This window comes from Panthera onca, chromosome A1, assembly GCF_046562875.1.
Source record: "Panthera onca isolate mPanOnc1 chromosome A1, mPanOnc1 haplotype 2, whole genome shotgun sequence".
NCBI lineage: Eukaryota > Metazoa > Chordata > Mammalia > Carnivora > Felidae > Panthera > Panthera onca.
Window position 1 is genome coordinate 238891891 of NC_138339.1, and position 15621 is coordinate 238907511.

Below are 15621 nucleotides of genomic sequence, written 5' to 3' on the forward strand. Positions count from 1 at the left end.
TCTGGAAAAGGAATGAGCCAAAACCTAGAAGGATTCTCCTCTTGAGACGACTTCCTCTTCCGAGACTCCGTAGTTCTAAGAAATAACTATGCTAGCGATCAAAAAATCTCCTTTTCACAGGGTGGGAGGCCGTACTGCCTTTCCCGTCAACACTCATGAAACGAACCTTCTGTGCCTCTTCCAGCAACTCTAAAATCAAAGCACTAAATCTGTAACCCAACTTGTATGTTTACATCTGTGAGCGGGCATCCCCCGGTCTGTTACGCTGCTGCCGAATTCCTCCTCCGTGATACCTGTACGTGCAAGTGGTCTTGTAAAATAAGCCTAATATTCTGTGAGTAAATGAAAACAAAAGTATTTAAATGCGGGCACTAGATACCCCAAGAACACAAGAAAACCTGCTCATTTGTTCATTCTGCAGAAGGATGCTTTTTAGGTGGCAGGCTAATGGGTCAATGGCCGTTTTACAGAAGTCCTTCGCAAATGAAAACAGAGTGTAGAAAAGAGGTAGTTGATGGCTCCCTGAAGGGTTTGAAGCTCTGGTATTTGACTGCCCTGGTTGACTACGGGATAATTTGTCCACTTGATTAAACTACGTTTCAGTTATGCTGTGTAGAAAAACAACCCTTTCACATGCCTTGAACATTGTGTAACTGAAGAGTTTCGGAATTACTGCTAAGAATCCCACTGAAATCTCCATTTTAAGCAATTTAAGCCATTTACAGCCCTTGGTGAGTAAACATTTGAGGTTATAAAACACTTTTTTTTCTGACTGGCAGATAAAGCGTTCGTGTTCTCTGTTACCTTTTCTGGTAAAATGGGAATAAAGATCTGTACTCAAATGCTGCTTATTTTGTATTTGATAAAAAATGTGGGAGTCCTGTAGGAGAGAGAGAGAGAGACCATCATCACAATAGTTTCCTGGAAACGCTCACTGTGTCTCATTACGACATCCTTTCATGTGTGAGGTGACACAACTTAATCGTGCCAGACTGTTAATTCTGTGTATTGTTCAATAAAATGCCTTCTATTCTTTGATAACATGTCAACCTCTCTTCTCCTCCCTTGACTACTTCGGAATGAGAAAATATTTACTTCCCGACTGCTTCACCTGAAAACACTCACCTGCTCGATAGAACACAAAATCCATCTTTGTGAGACTAGACAGAGTTGCGAGAATCGAGCCACAGGTGCGAAGTGTTTCGTCCGGTATTTCGTCGTCGCCCTCACGTCTGTGTGTATGCACGTGTGAGATAAACATGTTAATTAAATCCAGGGGCGCCTGGGTGGCTCAGTCGGCTAAGCCTGCGACTTCGGCTCCGGTCACGACCTTGCAGTTCGTGAGTTTGAGCCCCGCGTTGGACTCTGTTGCTGACAGCTCGGAGCCTGGGGCCCGCTTCAGATTCTGTGTCTCCCCCGCTCACTCTGTTTCTCTCTCTCAAAAGTAAACATTAAAAAAAAACAAAACTAAAAACAAAAAGGCTATGATCTTTCTGTGGCGTGCCGGGACTCTGTCACACCGTGAGGAAGCCAGTCTTAAAAAAAAATTTCCTTTTAATCCAAATTTAAGAAAAGTGAGAAAAAGACAACAAAATGCTCAAAACCAAGTTCCTCACGTTCCCTTAAAAATTAATGCCTCTCTGGTGCTCTTTACTGAAGATGTCACCTTCCTTCTAGTCACGGATGATTTCAAGTCATTTTCAGCTCCTGCCTCTTACCCCTCGTTCACTCAGCCACTCCAGCACCAGCCACAACTTCCAAGAGACCCGAGCTGTTGGGAAAAACTTGTAGGCACCATGATTCCAAAAGCCAGCGTGAGGCCGGCCGCGTCCATGCTTAGCTTCGTGGGTTGCTGAGGTACCTACCTCCCCAGGCTTTCTTCCCTCCTTCAAAGGACTGTCACATTTTCCCACCGGTTCTCTTTATTGCCGCCACCTTCTCGGTTAGCCCCTGGATCTACCGGTACTTCTGCTCATCATTCCTGGCACCTCTGACATCCACACAGTTGACTCCAAATGACTACCTTCAGTCCGATCTTTTCTCCCGTTATCTCTCAACTATCGTATTGTCCTACTCCAGGTATCATCATTACCGATAACTGTACCACATGCCAACGTATGGTCTCAAATACCTACTCCTTGGCACTCACTTCCTTTCTCCACTCCTGTAATTCGTTCATCTCATCAGGTCCTGTATCTACCCTCTACCTACCTACCTCCTACCACTTTTCTACTAAGCATCCCATTCTTGAGACCTTCCCTCCTTGTCTAGAGTTCACGGTTCAGCACTGCTACCACACCGTTGCAAACACAATCCCTTGCCCCTTTTATCCTCTTAATATTTGCTCACAATCCCAACCCCATTGAAATCCTACAACTTGGTTGACTAGACTCAATTCTAATTTCTGATCACAAATCCCAGATTAGCATTCAACACACACATGTATTACATTTTTCCAGTTCTATTCCCTTTTACTAAGATCACTCACATTTCCTCTCTCTCAAATCTCTGCTACCCATTTCCCTCCTCACCAAATGTTGCACACACACAGATGAGACCTACTCTACCACCAAATATACTGACCTACTTGCATTCACTTTCATATATCCTGCCTTCTTTCCTGATACATTTCATAAACCCTTGACCCCAGTTCCCACTCTATCAACCATCTAATTTGCTTCCTTTTATAACAAAGTGTTCTGAGCTGTCTTTATTTTCTGGCTCCAAAACCCCACTTCCCATTTTCTGCTCAACTTACTCCAGTTGGGTATTTATCTCCAATGCTTCATTGCGATAAGTTTTAACAAGGTTGAAATGATACAATAATTGCCAGTCAATTGTGTTTATCCAATTATTAGATTTTTTTGCACCCTTTTACATACTTGAGCACTGCCTTAGTCCTTATTCCTTTGGATTAATGTTTATATATCTTTTTCCATCTTTTCACTTTCAACCTATCTGAGCCCTTATATTTAAAATGTGTCTCCTGTGGGGCGCCTGGGTGGCTTAGTCAGTTAAGCATCGGACTTTGGCTCAGGTCATGATCTTGAGGTTCATGAGCCCAAGTCCTGCGTTGGGCTCTGTGCTGACAGCTGAGAGCCTAGAGCCTGCTTCAGATTCTCCCTTCCTCTCTCTCTGCCCCTCCCCCACTCACACTGTCTCTCTCTCTCTCTCTCTCTCTCTCTCTCAAAAATAAATAAAACATTAAAAAATAAAATAAAATGTGTCTCTTGTAAGTAACATGTAGTTGGGTCTTTTAAAAAATGTTTTAAAAAAAGTATTTATTGGGGCGCCTGGGTGGCGCAGTCGGTTAAGCGTCCGACTTCAGCCAGGTCACGATCTCGCGGTCTGTGAGTTCGAGCCCCGCGTCAGGCTCTGGGCTGATGGCTCGGAGCCTCGAGCCTGTTTCCGATTCTGTGTCTCCCTCTCTCTCTGCCCCTCCCCCGTTCATGCTCTGTCTCTCTCTGTCCCAAAAATAAATAAAAAATAAAAAAAAAAAAATAAAAAAAAAAAATAAAAAAAGTATTTATTAGGGAGAGAGAGAGAGAGAGAGAGAGAGAGAGAACAAGAAGGGGAGAAACAGAGAGAATCTCAAGCAGGCTCTGCACTGATTTGGGGCTCGAACTCATGAACCGTGAGATCTGTGACCTGAGACAAAATCAAGAGTTAGATGCTTAATCGACTGGGCCACCCAGGCACCCCAGGGCCTTATTTTTTACTCCGGTCTGATAAGCTTTGTCATTTAATTGGAAAGTGTAATCTTACATTTACTGTATTTAATAATGTAACAATTACTAGTATAATTAGCATTTACTAATTATATAATTATTAAAAAAATTGGGTTTACTTTTTTGTAATTACTAATATTGTGTAAATTCTAATGTAATTGGGTTTAATCCTGTTACTTGTTTTCTATTTGTCCATCTGTTCTTTATTCCTTTATTTTTCCTTTCCTGCCTTTTTTGGATGAATCAAGTACTTTTATTATGTTTTATCTTTCATTAGCTTAAAAAACTTCTATTATGAAATAATTTCAGGTTTATAGAAAAGTTGTAAGAATAGTACAAATAACTCTATATACCCTTCACTCAAATCTGTTATTAACATTTTCCCACATTTATCATTGTATTTTTTTCTGATATCAGGACCCTTTGTTCCAAAATACTTTAGTGTGTATTTCTAAGGAAGAAGGGCATTCAGTTATATAACCACAGTGCAATTATCAAAACCAGGAAATTTTATACTTAATAGTCATATTATCTAGTAGACCTATTCCTATATAACCAACTGTCCCTACAGTGTCCTTTAGAGCAAATTTCCCCCAGTCCAGGATCTGAATAAGGACCATGCACTACATTTTGTTGACATGTCTGTCTCCTTTAATCTGGAGCAGTTTCTCTGACATTCTTGTCTTCCATGATCTTAACATTTTTGAAAAGTTCAGGCCAGTGATGTTGGGGATGTTCCTCAATTTGGGATACTTCCTCATGAGTAGGTTCAGGTTAGGTGTTTTGGGGAAGAATATCAACTAAGAAATCTTGGGCACTCTCAGCATCACATCAGGAGACACATGGTTTTTAATTCATCCCATTATTAGTGGTATTAATTTTGGTCACAAGTTGAGGGTGTCCACCAAATTTATCCAAAATTAGGATTTTTCCGTCTTGTAATTAATGAGTAATTTGTGGGGAAATACTTTGAGGCCGTGTAAATATACTGTTCTCATCAAACTTTCCTCCACTTGCTTTAGAACAACTGATTATTGAATCAGTTGCTATTGTGGTGGTTGTGAGATGGTGATTTTTATCATTCTTTCTATATTTGTTTCTTGTTCTATTTTTAAACATAAATTCTTGTATTTCAGTTGTTATTCTAGAGACTTCAATACGTATCTTTGATTTATTACAGTTTGCCACTATCTGAACAATATAGTAACCTCAGAGCAATCTGATGAATATTTCCTCCTAATCTTTGAGAAACTATTGTCTTTTTTTTCTCTATATATGTTAAAACCCCACAAATCATTGCTATTGTTGTTTTAAATAGTCACTATTTGGTGCTTTTCATGCTTCTTTCTAGGATAATTTTCCTTTAGCCTGTAGAAATAAAGTGTTTCTTATATAGATCTAGTCTTACGGCAATTAATTTTCTCAGATTTTGTTTGAGAAGTCTTTAACCTTAACATTTGAAAGATATATTCACTGCAAGAGAATTCTAGGTTGGCAGAGTTTTTTCTTTCAGCACTTTATTTTTTAAAATTTTTATTTACTTATGTATGTGTGAGAGAGAGATACAGTGTGAGGAGGGGAGGGCCAGAAAGAGAGGGAGAGAGAATCCCAAGCAGGCTCCAAGCTGTCAGTGGAGAGCCCAACGCAGGGCTTGAACTCACGAACCGCAAGATCATGACCTGAGCTGAAATCAAGAGTCAAAGGCTTAACTGAGCCACCCCGGCACCCCTTCTTTCAGCGCCTTAAAGATGTCATTCTTATTGTCTTCTGATTCCATAATTTCTATGGAAAAGTCAGTCTTAAGTCGTATTATTGTTCCTCTAAGATAGTGTGTCCTCTTTTTTTCTATTTTAAAGCATTTCTTTATCTTTGGTTTTAAGCATCGAGTGTATCTCTAGGGTGCAGTTTTCTTTTTGAATCTACGCTCATTGTGTTCACTGAGCTCCCTACACCTGTGAGTTGATGCCTTTCATCAATTTGAGATAATTCTAGACACTACCTCTTCAAATGTTTCTCCTCTATGTGCTTTCCTCTCTTTCTGAGATTCCTATTATGCTTATTTAAACTTCTGACCATGTTCAAAATATCTCTTATCATCTGCTTTATTCTTTCCATTCTTCACTTGTGCTTCAATTTTGATATTTTCTAATGACCTTTTCACGAATCCTGACTTCTGTTGTGTCCATCATATTGTTAAATCCATCCAAATAAGATAATTTCAAATATTATATCTTTCAATTTTAGGGTATTCGTTTTTCTCTTGTTCCTAGATTCCAATATCCTGTTGAAATTCTCTACCTTTTCATTCATTTTGTCCATCTTTCCTCTGTTTTAATATACTAATCATAGTTATTTTAAAGCCCATCTGATAGATCCATTATCTGGATTATCTAAGGGTCTGATTATATTTATGTTTTATGTTTGTTGGCCATTTTCTTGCTCTTTGCTTTTTACTGTATGCCTAATGTTATATATGAGAACACAGAGGCTGCAAATGATACTGTTACCAGAGAAACTTCTTTCTTCAGCTAGTCAGAGATGATTTGGGACTAATGATGTCAGTCCAGTCAGGGATTGAGCTGGGGCTAGAGTCGGGTTGCAGTTTTTGTAAATCAGTCCACCCTTGGTTCCTGTCTGTCCTTCTGGGCTTTTGACTGAGAGCCTGGCAGATCTGTCTCCTCAGCTGTGAAAGAGAGCAAGAGAGTCAAGTCAGCCCCCACCGGAGGTTCTGAATTTAGATCACTAGCCTCCTGCCCCATAGCTTCACAAAACAGCAAATGTCTTACTTAAGGGTAGACAAATTGTGTATTTGTGGAAAGCCCTTCCTTATCGCAGGATTTTGTCTCCTAAGGACCCTAAGATTGTGGGAGATTTAACTTTAAATCTTCTTAGGCTTTCATTTATTAAAAAAAATTTTTTTTAATGTTTATTTAATTTTGAGAGAGTGACAGAGCAGGAGTTGGGGAGAAGCAGAGAGAGAGGGAGACCCAGAATCCGAAGCAGGCTCCAGGCTCTGAGCTGTTAGCACAGAGCCCGATGCGGGGCTCGAACCCATGAACCGTGAGATCATGACCTGAGCCAAAGTCGGCCGCTAACCAACTGAGCCACTCAGGGGCCCCTAAATCTTCTTAGGCTTTTATATTTTATTTTTATTTTATTTTATTATTTTATTTTAATTTTATTATTTTTTCCATATCAAAAAAAAATCAACTTCTTTCTTTAGTGAACTTTTTTACAAGGGTGGAATCATTATAGTATACATAACTTCTTAATTAAATATACACACATATTTGCTGATAAAACATTGAAATTGTTTTAATTTACTTTTAAACTTATGGTGGAGTTCTAGCTTCCTATGTTTGCATTTTATTTTGTGTTAATTATTTGTATTCTTTGTTCATTTATTTTTGTACTTTAATCTTTTTCGTATCCATTTTGTAAACTTTCATACAATTAAATATTTACCTGCACATATTACATATATCAAAATTATATCTGGAACATTATATTTCCAAATCCGTGATAAATGATCTGTTTATTCAGGATCCTTCACACCCTGTAAAGACAAATTCATATCATAATGAGAGTTGCATTTAAATTCTTTCTAAAACTCAAGCGATAAATTCTCTTGTCTTGCTCAGATGTACAAGACCACAGCATATATATCCATTTCACATAATGAGATGATGAAATCTTTGCTTCTATTCATTATGTTATCAATATTCTTTTTTTAATTTAATTTTTTATTTTTTCAAATTTACATCCAAACTAGTTAGCATATAGTGCAACAATGACTTCAGGAGTAGATTCCTTAGTGTCCCTACCCATTATCCCCTCCCCCCTCCCACAACCCCTCCAATAACCCTCTGTTCTCCATATTTATGAGTCTCTTCCGTTTTGTGTCCCTCCCTGTTTTTATTTTTGTTTCCCTTTCCTTCTGTTCATATGTTTTGTCTCTTGAAGTCCTCATGTGGGTGAGTCTTATTAACTGCATTTAGCAACATCTGAAGTCCTTTCAAAATATGTATTTATTGTCTTTCTTCCGCACCAGAATTTAAGCTCTTTGAGGGCAGCGTCTTGTTCTGTCCTGTTCACTGCTGTATCCCTAGAGTCTTGTACGTAGATGTTGAGTGTACTTGTTGAATGCCTCCCCATTACATCTTGGGAGCAGCAACTGCGATCTAATTTTGGTTTTCTTCTTCCCGCACCTAACAGTGGTGTGCCCGTTGTGGACACCATGTTAAGATGGGCAGGTCCACCCTCTCTAGGGAATTTTAAAGATGAGCCACTTCCGACCGCCCCGTCATGGCGATTCCTCTGGACATTGCCGATCAGCCAGACACATTGCTAAAGAAAAGTGCAGGAAGTCCAGGCTTCCAACCCAAATCCCAAGTCAAGAAGGGGACTTGCTCAGTGCTGTTGGTACATGCCACTGGCCTGAAGGTAGAAAGGAAATACAGAGCAGAGCAACAGGGTTATGGTTTGATTTTCTCTTACTATACTTTGAACTGCCTCCAAAACATAACTGTTTTCAACAGTATTATAACCCCCATGAGGCAAAACTTCCAAACACTTAACAGTTTCTTTCTTTTTTTTAAATGTTTATTTATTTATTTAGGGAGAGAGAATGTGAGCAGGGGAGGGGCAAAGAGAGAGGAGGAAGAGAATCCTAAGCAGGCTCTGCACTGAGCCCGATGGCGGGCTCGATCTCACGAATCGTGAGATCATTTCATGAGCCGAAATCAAGACGCTTAACTGACTGAGCCACCCAGGAGCCCCAAGACTTAACAGTTTCTAAACTCCAAGTAATTTAGTTTAACTACAGATTCATCCACGATATACAGTCCTAACACTGTATATTATAGGCTGTGAACCATGGAATCAATGTAGTGTTTTCATTGCTAACACTGTTTTAATGAAATCACAGAAAGTATGAGCACACACTCCAGTACTAACAGTGAATTTTTATGAACACGCCCACATACTTACATGTATGTAGGTACTAGGCAGTGCTACAAACTGCATTTCTTAGTATGGTCAATGTTTTTAAGAGTAAGGAAGGAACTCACTAGCCTGAAGTATTAGTTTCACATATCTTTATTCCACATAAAACAAAACAAAACTTAGACCCATCTCATAGAACAGAATACACTTATTTAAAGTTTTGACAGTGTACAAAATTAAAACTGGGGTATTTATTCCAAAGTTTCATATAAGTATTATAAGGCAATTTCTTTCCTTTAGTAAGTAACATTTTAAGTGTCTATTATTCTGGAAGCAAATCATCTCCTAACTCTTCATCAGCAAAATCATCCTCGTCAATTCTTTTTTTTGCTGCAGTTTTTGGTCTTTCTATTTGAGGGCCCAGTGGATCCACATAGGAGGCATCTAGGTTTCAAAATAAATGGTTATATTAGAATAATACAGAAAAAAGAAAACAGACGTGAAACCAGTTAGTCTCATAATCTACACTGAACTGAGTGAACAGAAATGCTCTCCCAGATCATCTAAAACTTTGTCTGTACACAAAACATTCTCAATGCCCAGTTACACATTTTGCCATCTCACCAAATCTTCTCCAGACCTGTTATGCCTGTAGGAACTGGGGAGGGGGGGGCACCAGCACTTGCCTATTTCTTTGTTACTGCTACTTTCATAAGGTTCATTTGTCCCAGGTAAGGCTCTGAGTTTGACACTTAGTCGTTCACCTTTACTACCGGCACTGCAGTTCTGGCCACTATCTGAAAACACAAAGATAAAAATGCATTCGACACGTTGAGAACACAGAACACTATATTACGAATCTTAAAGTATACTTATTTGCCAAGAAACACGTTGTTTCGTTTGGAAGCCACCTTCTGAGGGATATAATTCTGGTTTTCTGAAACTTAAAAGGAATCTCTTCTTGGGAATCTATAACATAGATAAAACAGCACTCGAAAGTAGTCTTTGTATGCGTTCTTTCGCATGTACGCTTAGTTACAGGTTTCAATTTTGTAGATTCAATTTTGTAGATTCACTGGTGAGAAGTTAGAGACGACGTTGACGAATATCCCTAGTAAAGAACAAAGAGCAGCTGGAGAGAAAACAAACAGGAAGTCGTAAGATCAGTATGAGCTGTATCATCAACCTCGTTATCAAGGCTGGTGAGTGGCCCTAAAATCACATCAAATGAAACACAGCAGAAGAGGCAGGAGAGGACAGAGACCGTGTAGTCACCTTCTTCAGGATTAGATTCGCCCTGTGGAGAAGACGTTTTGGCTCAGTATGAGGAAAAACTAAGAGGACTGTAGCATCCAAACACGGACTGGCTGCCATGGGAAATCCTGCAATCCATAGCACTGAAGATTTTCAGACCGGGTCGAACACTCACGGTAGTAGGAAACATTAGTAGTAGTTCTTAACCTTGAACTTCTATCATATTTTTCAAAGAAACACTCCTCTAGCCCCATCGTTTTTATTTCCTTCCCTTAAAATTCCCACAATGTTATTTTTTCCTATTATGGGAGCTTCACAAAAGTGAAAAATGAGAGTAGTCTGTCTATCAACATCCACTGATCATTTATTTTCTGACTATACTTTATATTTTAGTTTATTGATAATGTCTCCGGGAATAAACTAAAACAAGATGGTCTTTAAGATCCCCACATTTTAATGGTGGCCAAATTTCTCTCTAAATTCTTACGGAAAACATAACCATTTCCCCCCATTGTTATTACTGGAAAATGAAATGCTTAGTTTTAGGCACTGAATGGTTGTATACATTGTTTTTTTGTTTTTGTTTTTATTTTGCTCCTAATTTTTTGTTACAGTTGAGCTCATCTTTTCCATCTGTAGGTGTAAATGGTTATCTTTCAAAGTGCTTGAGTGAGCTCAGGTCAAAAATTTGAAAACCGTTGCTTTAGGCAATATTTCTTTTTTCACTTTTCATATAAAGTCATATATATGAGTAAAACAAAACTCACATTCCCTCAGACATCTGTAGGCCTTCTGAAATCCCAACACACTAAAGCATTCCAATCCTGTGGAAAGAGCAAACCTTAAAAAAATAAAAACTGACTCCGTACAAAAACTTCAAATGTCCAACTTGAAAAGCCATGAATACTGATTTTTTTGTTTTAAAGATTTTTATTTGTAAGTAATCTCTACACCCAACGTGGGGCCCAAAGCCACGATCCCTAGATTGAGAGTCACGTGCTCCTCTGACTGAGCCAGCCAGGCGCCCCCCCCCCCCCATGAATACAGTTTTTAAACGCTTCCTATAATTATAAACGCCAGAGAGGGAATATATTGCGAATATCCTTATTTCATAATTTTCAATCAACTTCAAGGAGTGACACTGCCACACATGGGGAGGGACAAATGGATCGATAAGCACTTGTAAGTCTAGGTGGGGTTTTATGGCTAAATAATAAATCAGGTTATTATATTCATCTCAGTACTGCAACAAATAACAGTTACTATTTCCTAGAGAAGAGTTAACAAATAGCTTCCAAAAACAAGAATACGGAGATCAATCTATCTGAATTATCAATCAATTAACACTAAGACTTCCAAATGATACTTTTTATTAGGGAAAATCTTAGAATCACAGAATTTAGAGTAATAAGGATCCTTCAAGCTTACCTATACCAGAAAAAAAAATAATACCCCCATGAAATGGACAATGTATATAGACAACTCTCAAAAAAAACAAAACAAAACAATACAACTGGTCAATAAACATAAAATTATTTAAGTTTACTTAACCTTAGAAACATATTAAGTGAGAAAAATAAAGTCAGATCACTACATACTGAGTGATACCATTTTTAGAAAGGTTAAAACAAGTAAAATTAAATCTAGTGTTTACATCCTGATAACATTGTGAAAAGGCAAGAAACTAAACAAATATAAACCTGAATGTATATAAAACAGAAAAAAACCCTCATAGTGGCTACCCGTGGGGAAGGCAGGAGACGGAGTGGGAAGAAGCACATAGGTAGGCAGAGCAGGAATGTTCTGGTTCTAATGCTTTGTGATGGCTTCGGTAAGTTTATTTTTACATGCTGGGTAACTTAAGAGTGCTACATTACTTCTTTTGGAGGTATCAAGTATTACATAATTTAAATCTTCACATAATTCTAAATGTAAGATTCAACAATGCCTATTAAAATGGTCAAGAGTTAAAAAAGACTAGATTAGTAAGGGAGATGAACGAATTTTCTGAGATTAATGAAGTAGTATATATCAACAGTTAACAGCTTCGTGGTCAGAGTGGGAAGCCTCCCACCTTTCTCCCGCACAAAGGTACCAATCTGACAACATACAATCCTAAAAGCCTTTATGAGAACTCCGGAAACCACTCAGGAAGTTACAGTACCCCAGGAAAACTCAAGTCCAAGGACAACTGCACTGAAACAGGTAAGAAAGGCCATTCGATTTCAACTGGGTCAGCCGCTATGCCAAGCCCGCGTAGCTCACGACTGGGAGAAAAAGCCCAACATGCAACGTCTCCCTTGGGAGGGGACCAAGAAGAGCGGAACACGCCTCCGGCATTTTCGTCTCTCGGGGTGCTGCCTGAGACACTGGTTTCGGTCTTGCCGGACTCGGGGTGCTGACGAGGAACCGGCGTACTCGCTGGATGAGAACGAAAGAGCTCAGCGGTTTGGTGCACTGGGTACCTCCCCCCACGGCACCCAGAAGCTGCACCGCCGGCCGCGACCAGGGGAAGCGTCCAGCTCACAGCTTCTTTCTTCCTCAGCAAAGAAAGATCCGAGTGGAACATACAGCCAACATTCCGGCTTTAGGCAGGGCTGGGGGAGCCCCGAGGGCCCGGTCTCCCCAGCACTAACGAGGAACTGGCATACCTTGAACGCACGGGGGCTGCGGAGAACAAGAGGGCTCGGGAGCTTACTGGCTGCTGGAGAGCCTGCAGCACCCCACACGGACCCCAGAGGAAGAAGAGATTACGAACCCTGAAACCTAACTGGGAAATTACGTGCAGAGGCTGAGAGAAGACGCATACTGTAAAAACTCGGAGACCCCCATAGTCTCCAGTGGGACTGACTGGTGACGGTTTTCCCTGTACGAAGCCAGCCCCCCAGAACCAGGGAAAAGTGGCTATTTCTTCAAATGAAGAAATCACAAAAAACATGAAAGCATGGCCCGATGAAAGAAAGAAAGTGAATCTTCGGAAACTGACCCCGAGGAAAGGACGATCCGTTGATTTGATTACCTGGCAAAAAATTCAAAATAATTGTCTTAAATAAGGTCAATGTGCTACAAGAGAACATAGACAGACAATAAATGGAATCAAGAACGTGAAGCATAGACAAAAGTAAACTATCAACTAAGACAGAAACTGAGAAAGGACCAAACAGAAATTCTGGAGCTGAAGGGTACAATAACTGAATTGAAACATTCACTACAGGGGTTCAAAAGCAGATGTGACCAGGCAGAATAAAGGATCTCTGAACTCAGAGACAGGTCATTTGAAATCACTGTATCAGAAGAACAAAAAGAAAAAAATAAAGAAAAGTGAAGAAAGCCTAAGAGAGTTATGGAACAAAATTCAGATCATGGGGCATCAACGTATCAGTATACATATTACAGGAGTCCTAGAAGGAGAAGAGAGAAAGAATGGAACAGAGAGATTATTTGAAGAAATAATGTATGAAAATTTTCCAAATATGAGAAAGGGAATGAATATCCAAATTCAAGAAGCTCAAAGAACTCCAAATAGGATGGACCTAAAAAATACCACATTGAGACACACAATCAAACTGGCAATTCAAAGACAAAGAATCTTAAAACCAGCAAGAGAAAAGCTAATTCATCATAAACAAGGGACCAACCATACAATTATCAGATTTCCGAGCAGAAACATTATAGGCTAGAAAGGAGTGAGATGATACATTCAAAGTGCTGGAAGAAAAATCTGCCAACCAAGAATACTATAGTTGGGGAAACTGTCCTTCAGAAAGGACAGAGAAGTAAAGACTTTTCTGGATAAACAAAGGCTGGGAGAGTTTATCACCACTAGTTCTGGCTTGCATGAATTGCTAAACAGAATCCTTCAAGTTGAAACAAAAGGACACTAGACTGGAACAGAAAATCATATGAAAACATAAAGCTCTCTGTAAAGGTAAATATACATAAGCACTGAATCCTGAAATACTGTCATGGTAGTACAGAAGTCATTTTTAATTCAGATATAGGATACAGAAGCATAAAAATAACTGCAACTATGTTAAAGAATACAAATTATAAAAAGATGTAATTTGTAACATTGATACACAGTGATGGGGCAATGTAAAGGAGTAAAGTTTTTGTATGTGATTGAAGTTGTTATCAGTTTAAAATAGATTGTTATAACTATAGAATGTTTTAGGTAATTCCCACGGTAACCAAAAAGAAAATGCCTATAGGAGAGGAACAGAGGAAAATGAGAAAGGAATCAAAGTATGCTACTACAGAACAAAACAAAACAAAACCCCCCAAGCCCCACAAAGACATAAAAAGGTAGGCAGCAAGGAAGATAAAGGACAAAATAACTATAAAGCACACAAAAAATTTAACATAATGATAATAGTTAAGTACTTCCCTATATGTAATTATTTTAAATGTGAATGGATTAAACTCCCCAATAAAAAGACACAGAGTGGCTGATGGGTAAAAAAAAAAATCCAACTATATGCTATTTATAAGAGACAAACTTCACATATAATGACATACACAGGCTGAAAGTGAATAGATAAAAAAAGATATTCCATGTAAATGGGAACTGAAAGAAAACAGGAGTGTCCATACTTATTTCAAAAATAGACTTTAAGTCGAAAATGATCAAAAAGACACAGAAGGACATTATATAATGATCAAAGGGCCAATTCACCAGGAAGTTATAACAATTATATATGCACCTTAACAGCTGAGCAACCAATATATGAAGCAAACAAGGACAGAACTGAAAGAAGAAAAGGCAGTAACACAATAATAGTAAGAGATTTCAATGCCTCACTTTTTTTTTTTAATGTTTATTTATTTAGAGAGAGAAAGGGAGCAAAGCAGCAGAGCGGCAGAGAGAGAGAGAGAGGGAGACAGAGAATCCCAAGCAGGCTCTGTGCCGTCAGTGTGGAGCCTGACATGGGGCTCGATCTCATGAACCGGGAGATCACGACCTGAGCCGAAATCAAGAGCCAGATGCTTAACCAGCCTAGCCCCCCAGATGCCCTGAATGCCTCACTTTCAGTAACAGCTCAACCAGCTACAGCATCCGACTCCCGAAGCTTTCACTCAGCAGAGATTCAGCTATGTTGTTGTATGTATCCTTCCATTCAATTGCCGAGGAGTTGTACAGATACATCACAGTTTATCCAGTCCCCTGTTGATGACTTACGGGTTGCTTCCAGTTTGGGGCTATTTGAAATAAAGCTGCTATGGATAATTTGTGTACAAGTCTTTGTGTGGGCACATACTTTAGTTTCTCTCGAGTAAATTCCTAGAAGTAGAATGGCTAGATAGTATGGTTCAGTGTATGTCTAACTTTAAAAAAAACTGTCAAACTACTTGCTACAATGGCTGTCCCATTTTACATTCCATCAGCAGTGAGTAACAATTATTCCACATCCTCACCATCACTTGCTATGGACAGTCTTTTTAATTTTAGTCATTCTACTGGGTATCTAGTTTTAATCTGCATTTCCCCAATGATTAATGATTGACCATCTTTTCATGGGCTTATTTTTCATTTGTATACCCTTAGTTAAAATGTTTTGATAACTTAGAGTGTATCTTAAACAGTAAGTATGGTGCATTCTTCCAAGAATGTTGAGGATACATGTTTACCCTTCCTAAATCTCTGTGGATAACAGTAAATCTATACAAAATCTGTAGCAGTACAGAGAATGAGTGT

The 15621-nt window shown here is 39.0% G+C and overlaps 1 protein-coding gene across 7 annotated transcripts in view; it reads right to left on the reverse strand.

The window, feature by feature from the left end:
* Positions 1-8807: 8807 nt before the first annotated feature.
* IFT88 (intraflagellar transport 88) overlaps positions 8808-15621 on the reverse strand; it is a 131086-nt gene continuing 124272 nt past the window's right edge. For all 7 annotated transcript variants that reach the window (XM_060637581.3, XM_078448587.2, XM_060637580.3 and 4 more), the window contains 2 exons: positions 9359-9469; positions 8808-9116 (listed from right to left, as the gene is read on the reverse strand). In XM_060637581.3, the coding sequence (XP_060493564.1) occupies positions 8995-9116; positions 9359-9469 (233 nt within the window). In that variant the 3' untranslated portion in view covers positions 8808-8994. The remainder of the gene's footprint in view (positions 9117-9358; positions 9470-15621) is intronic.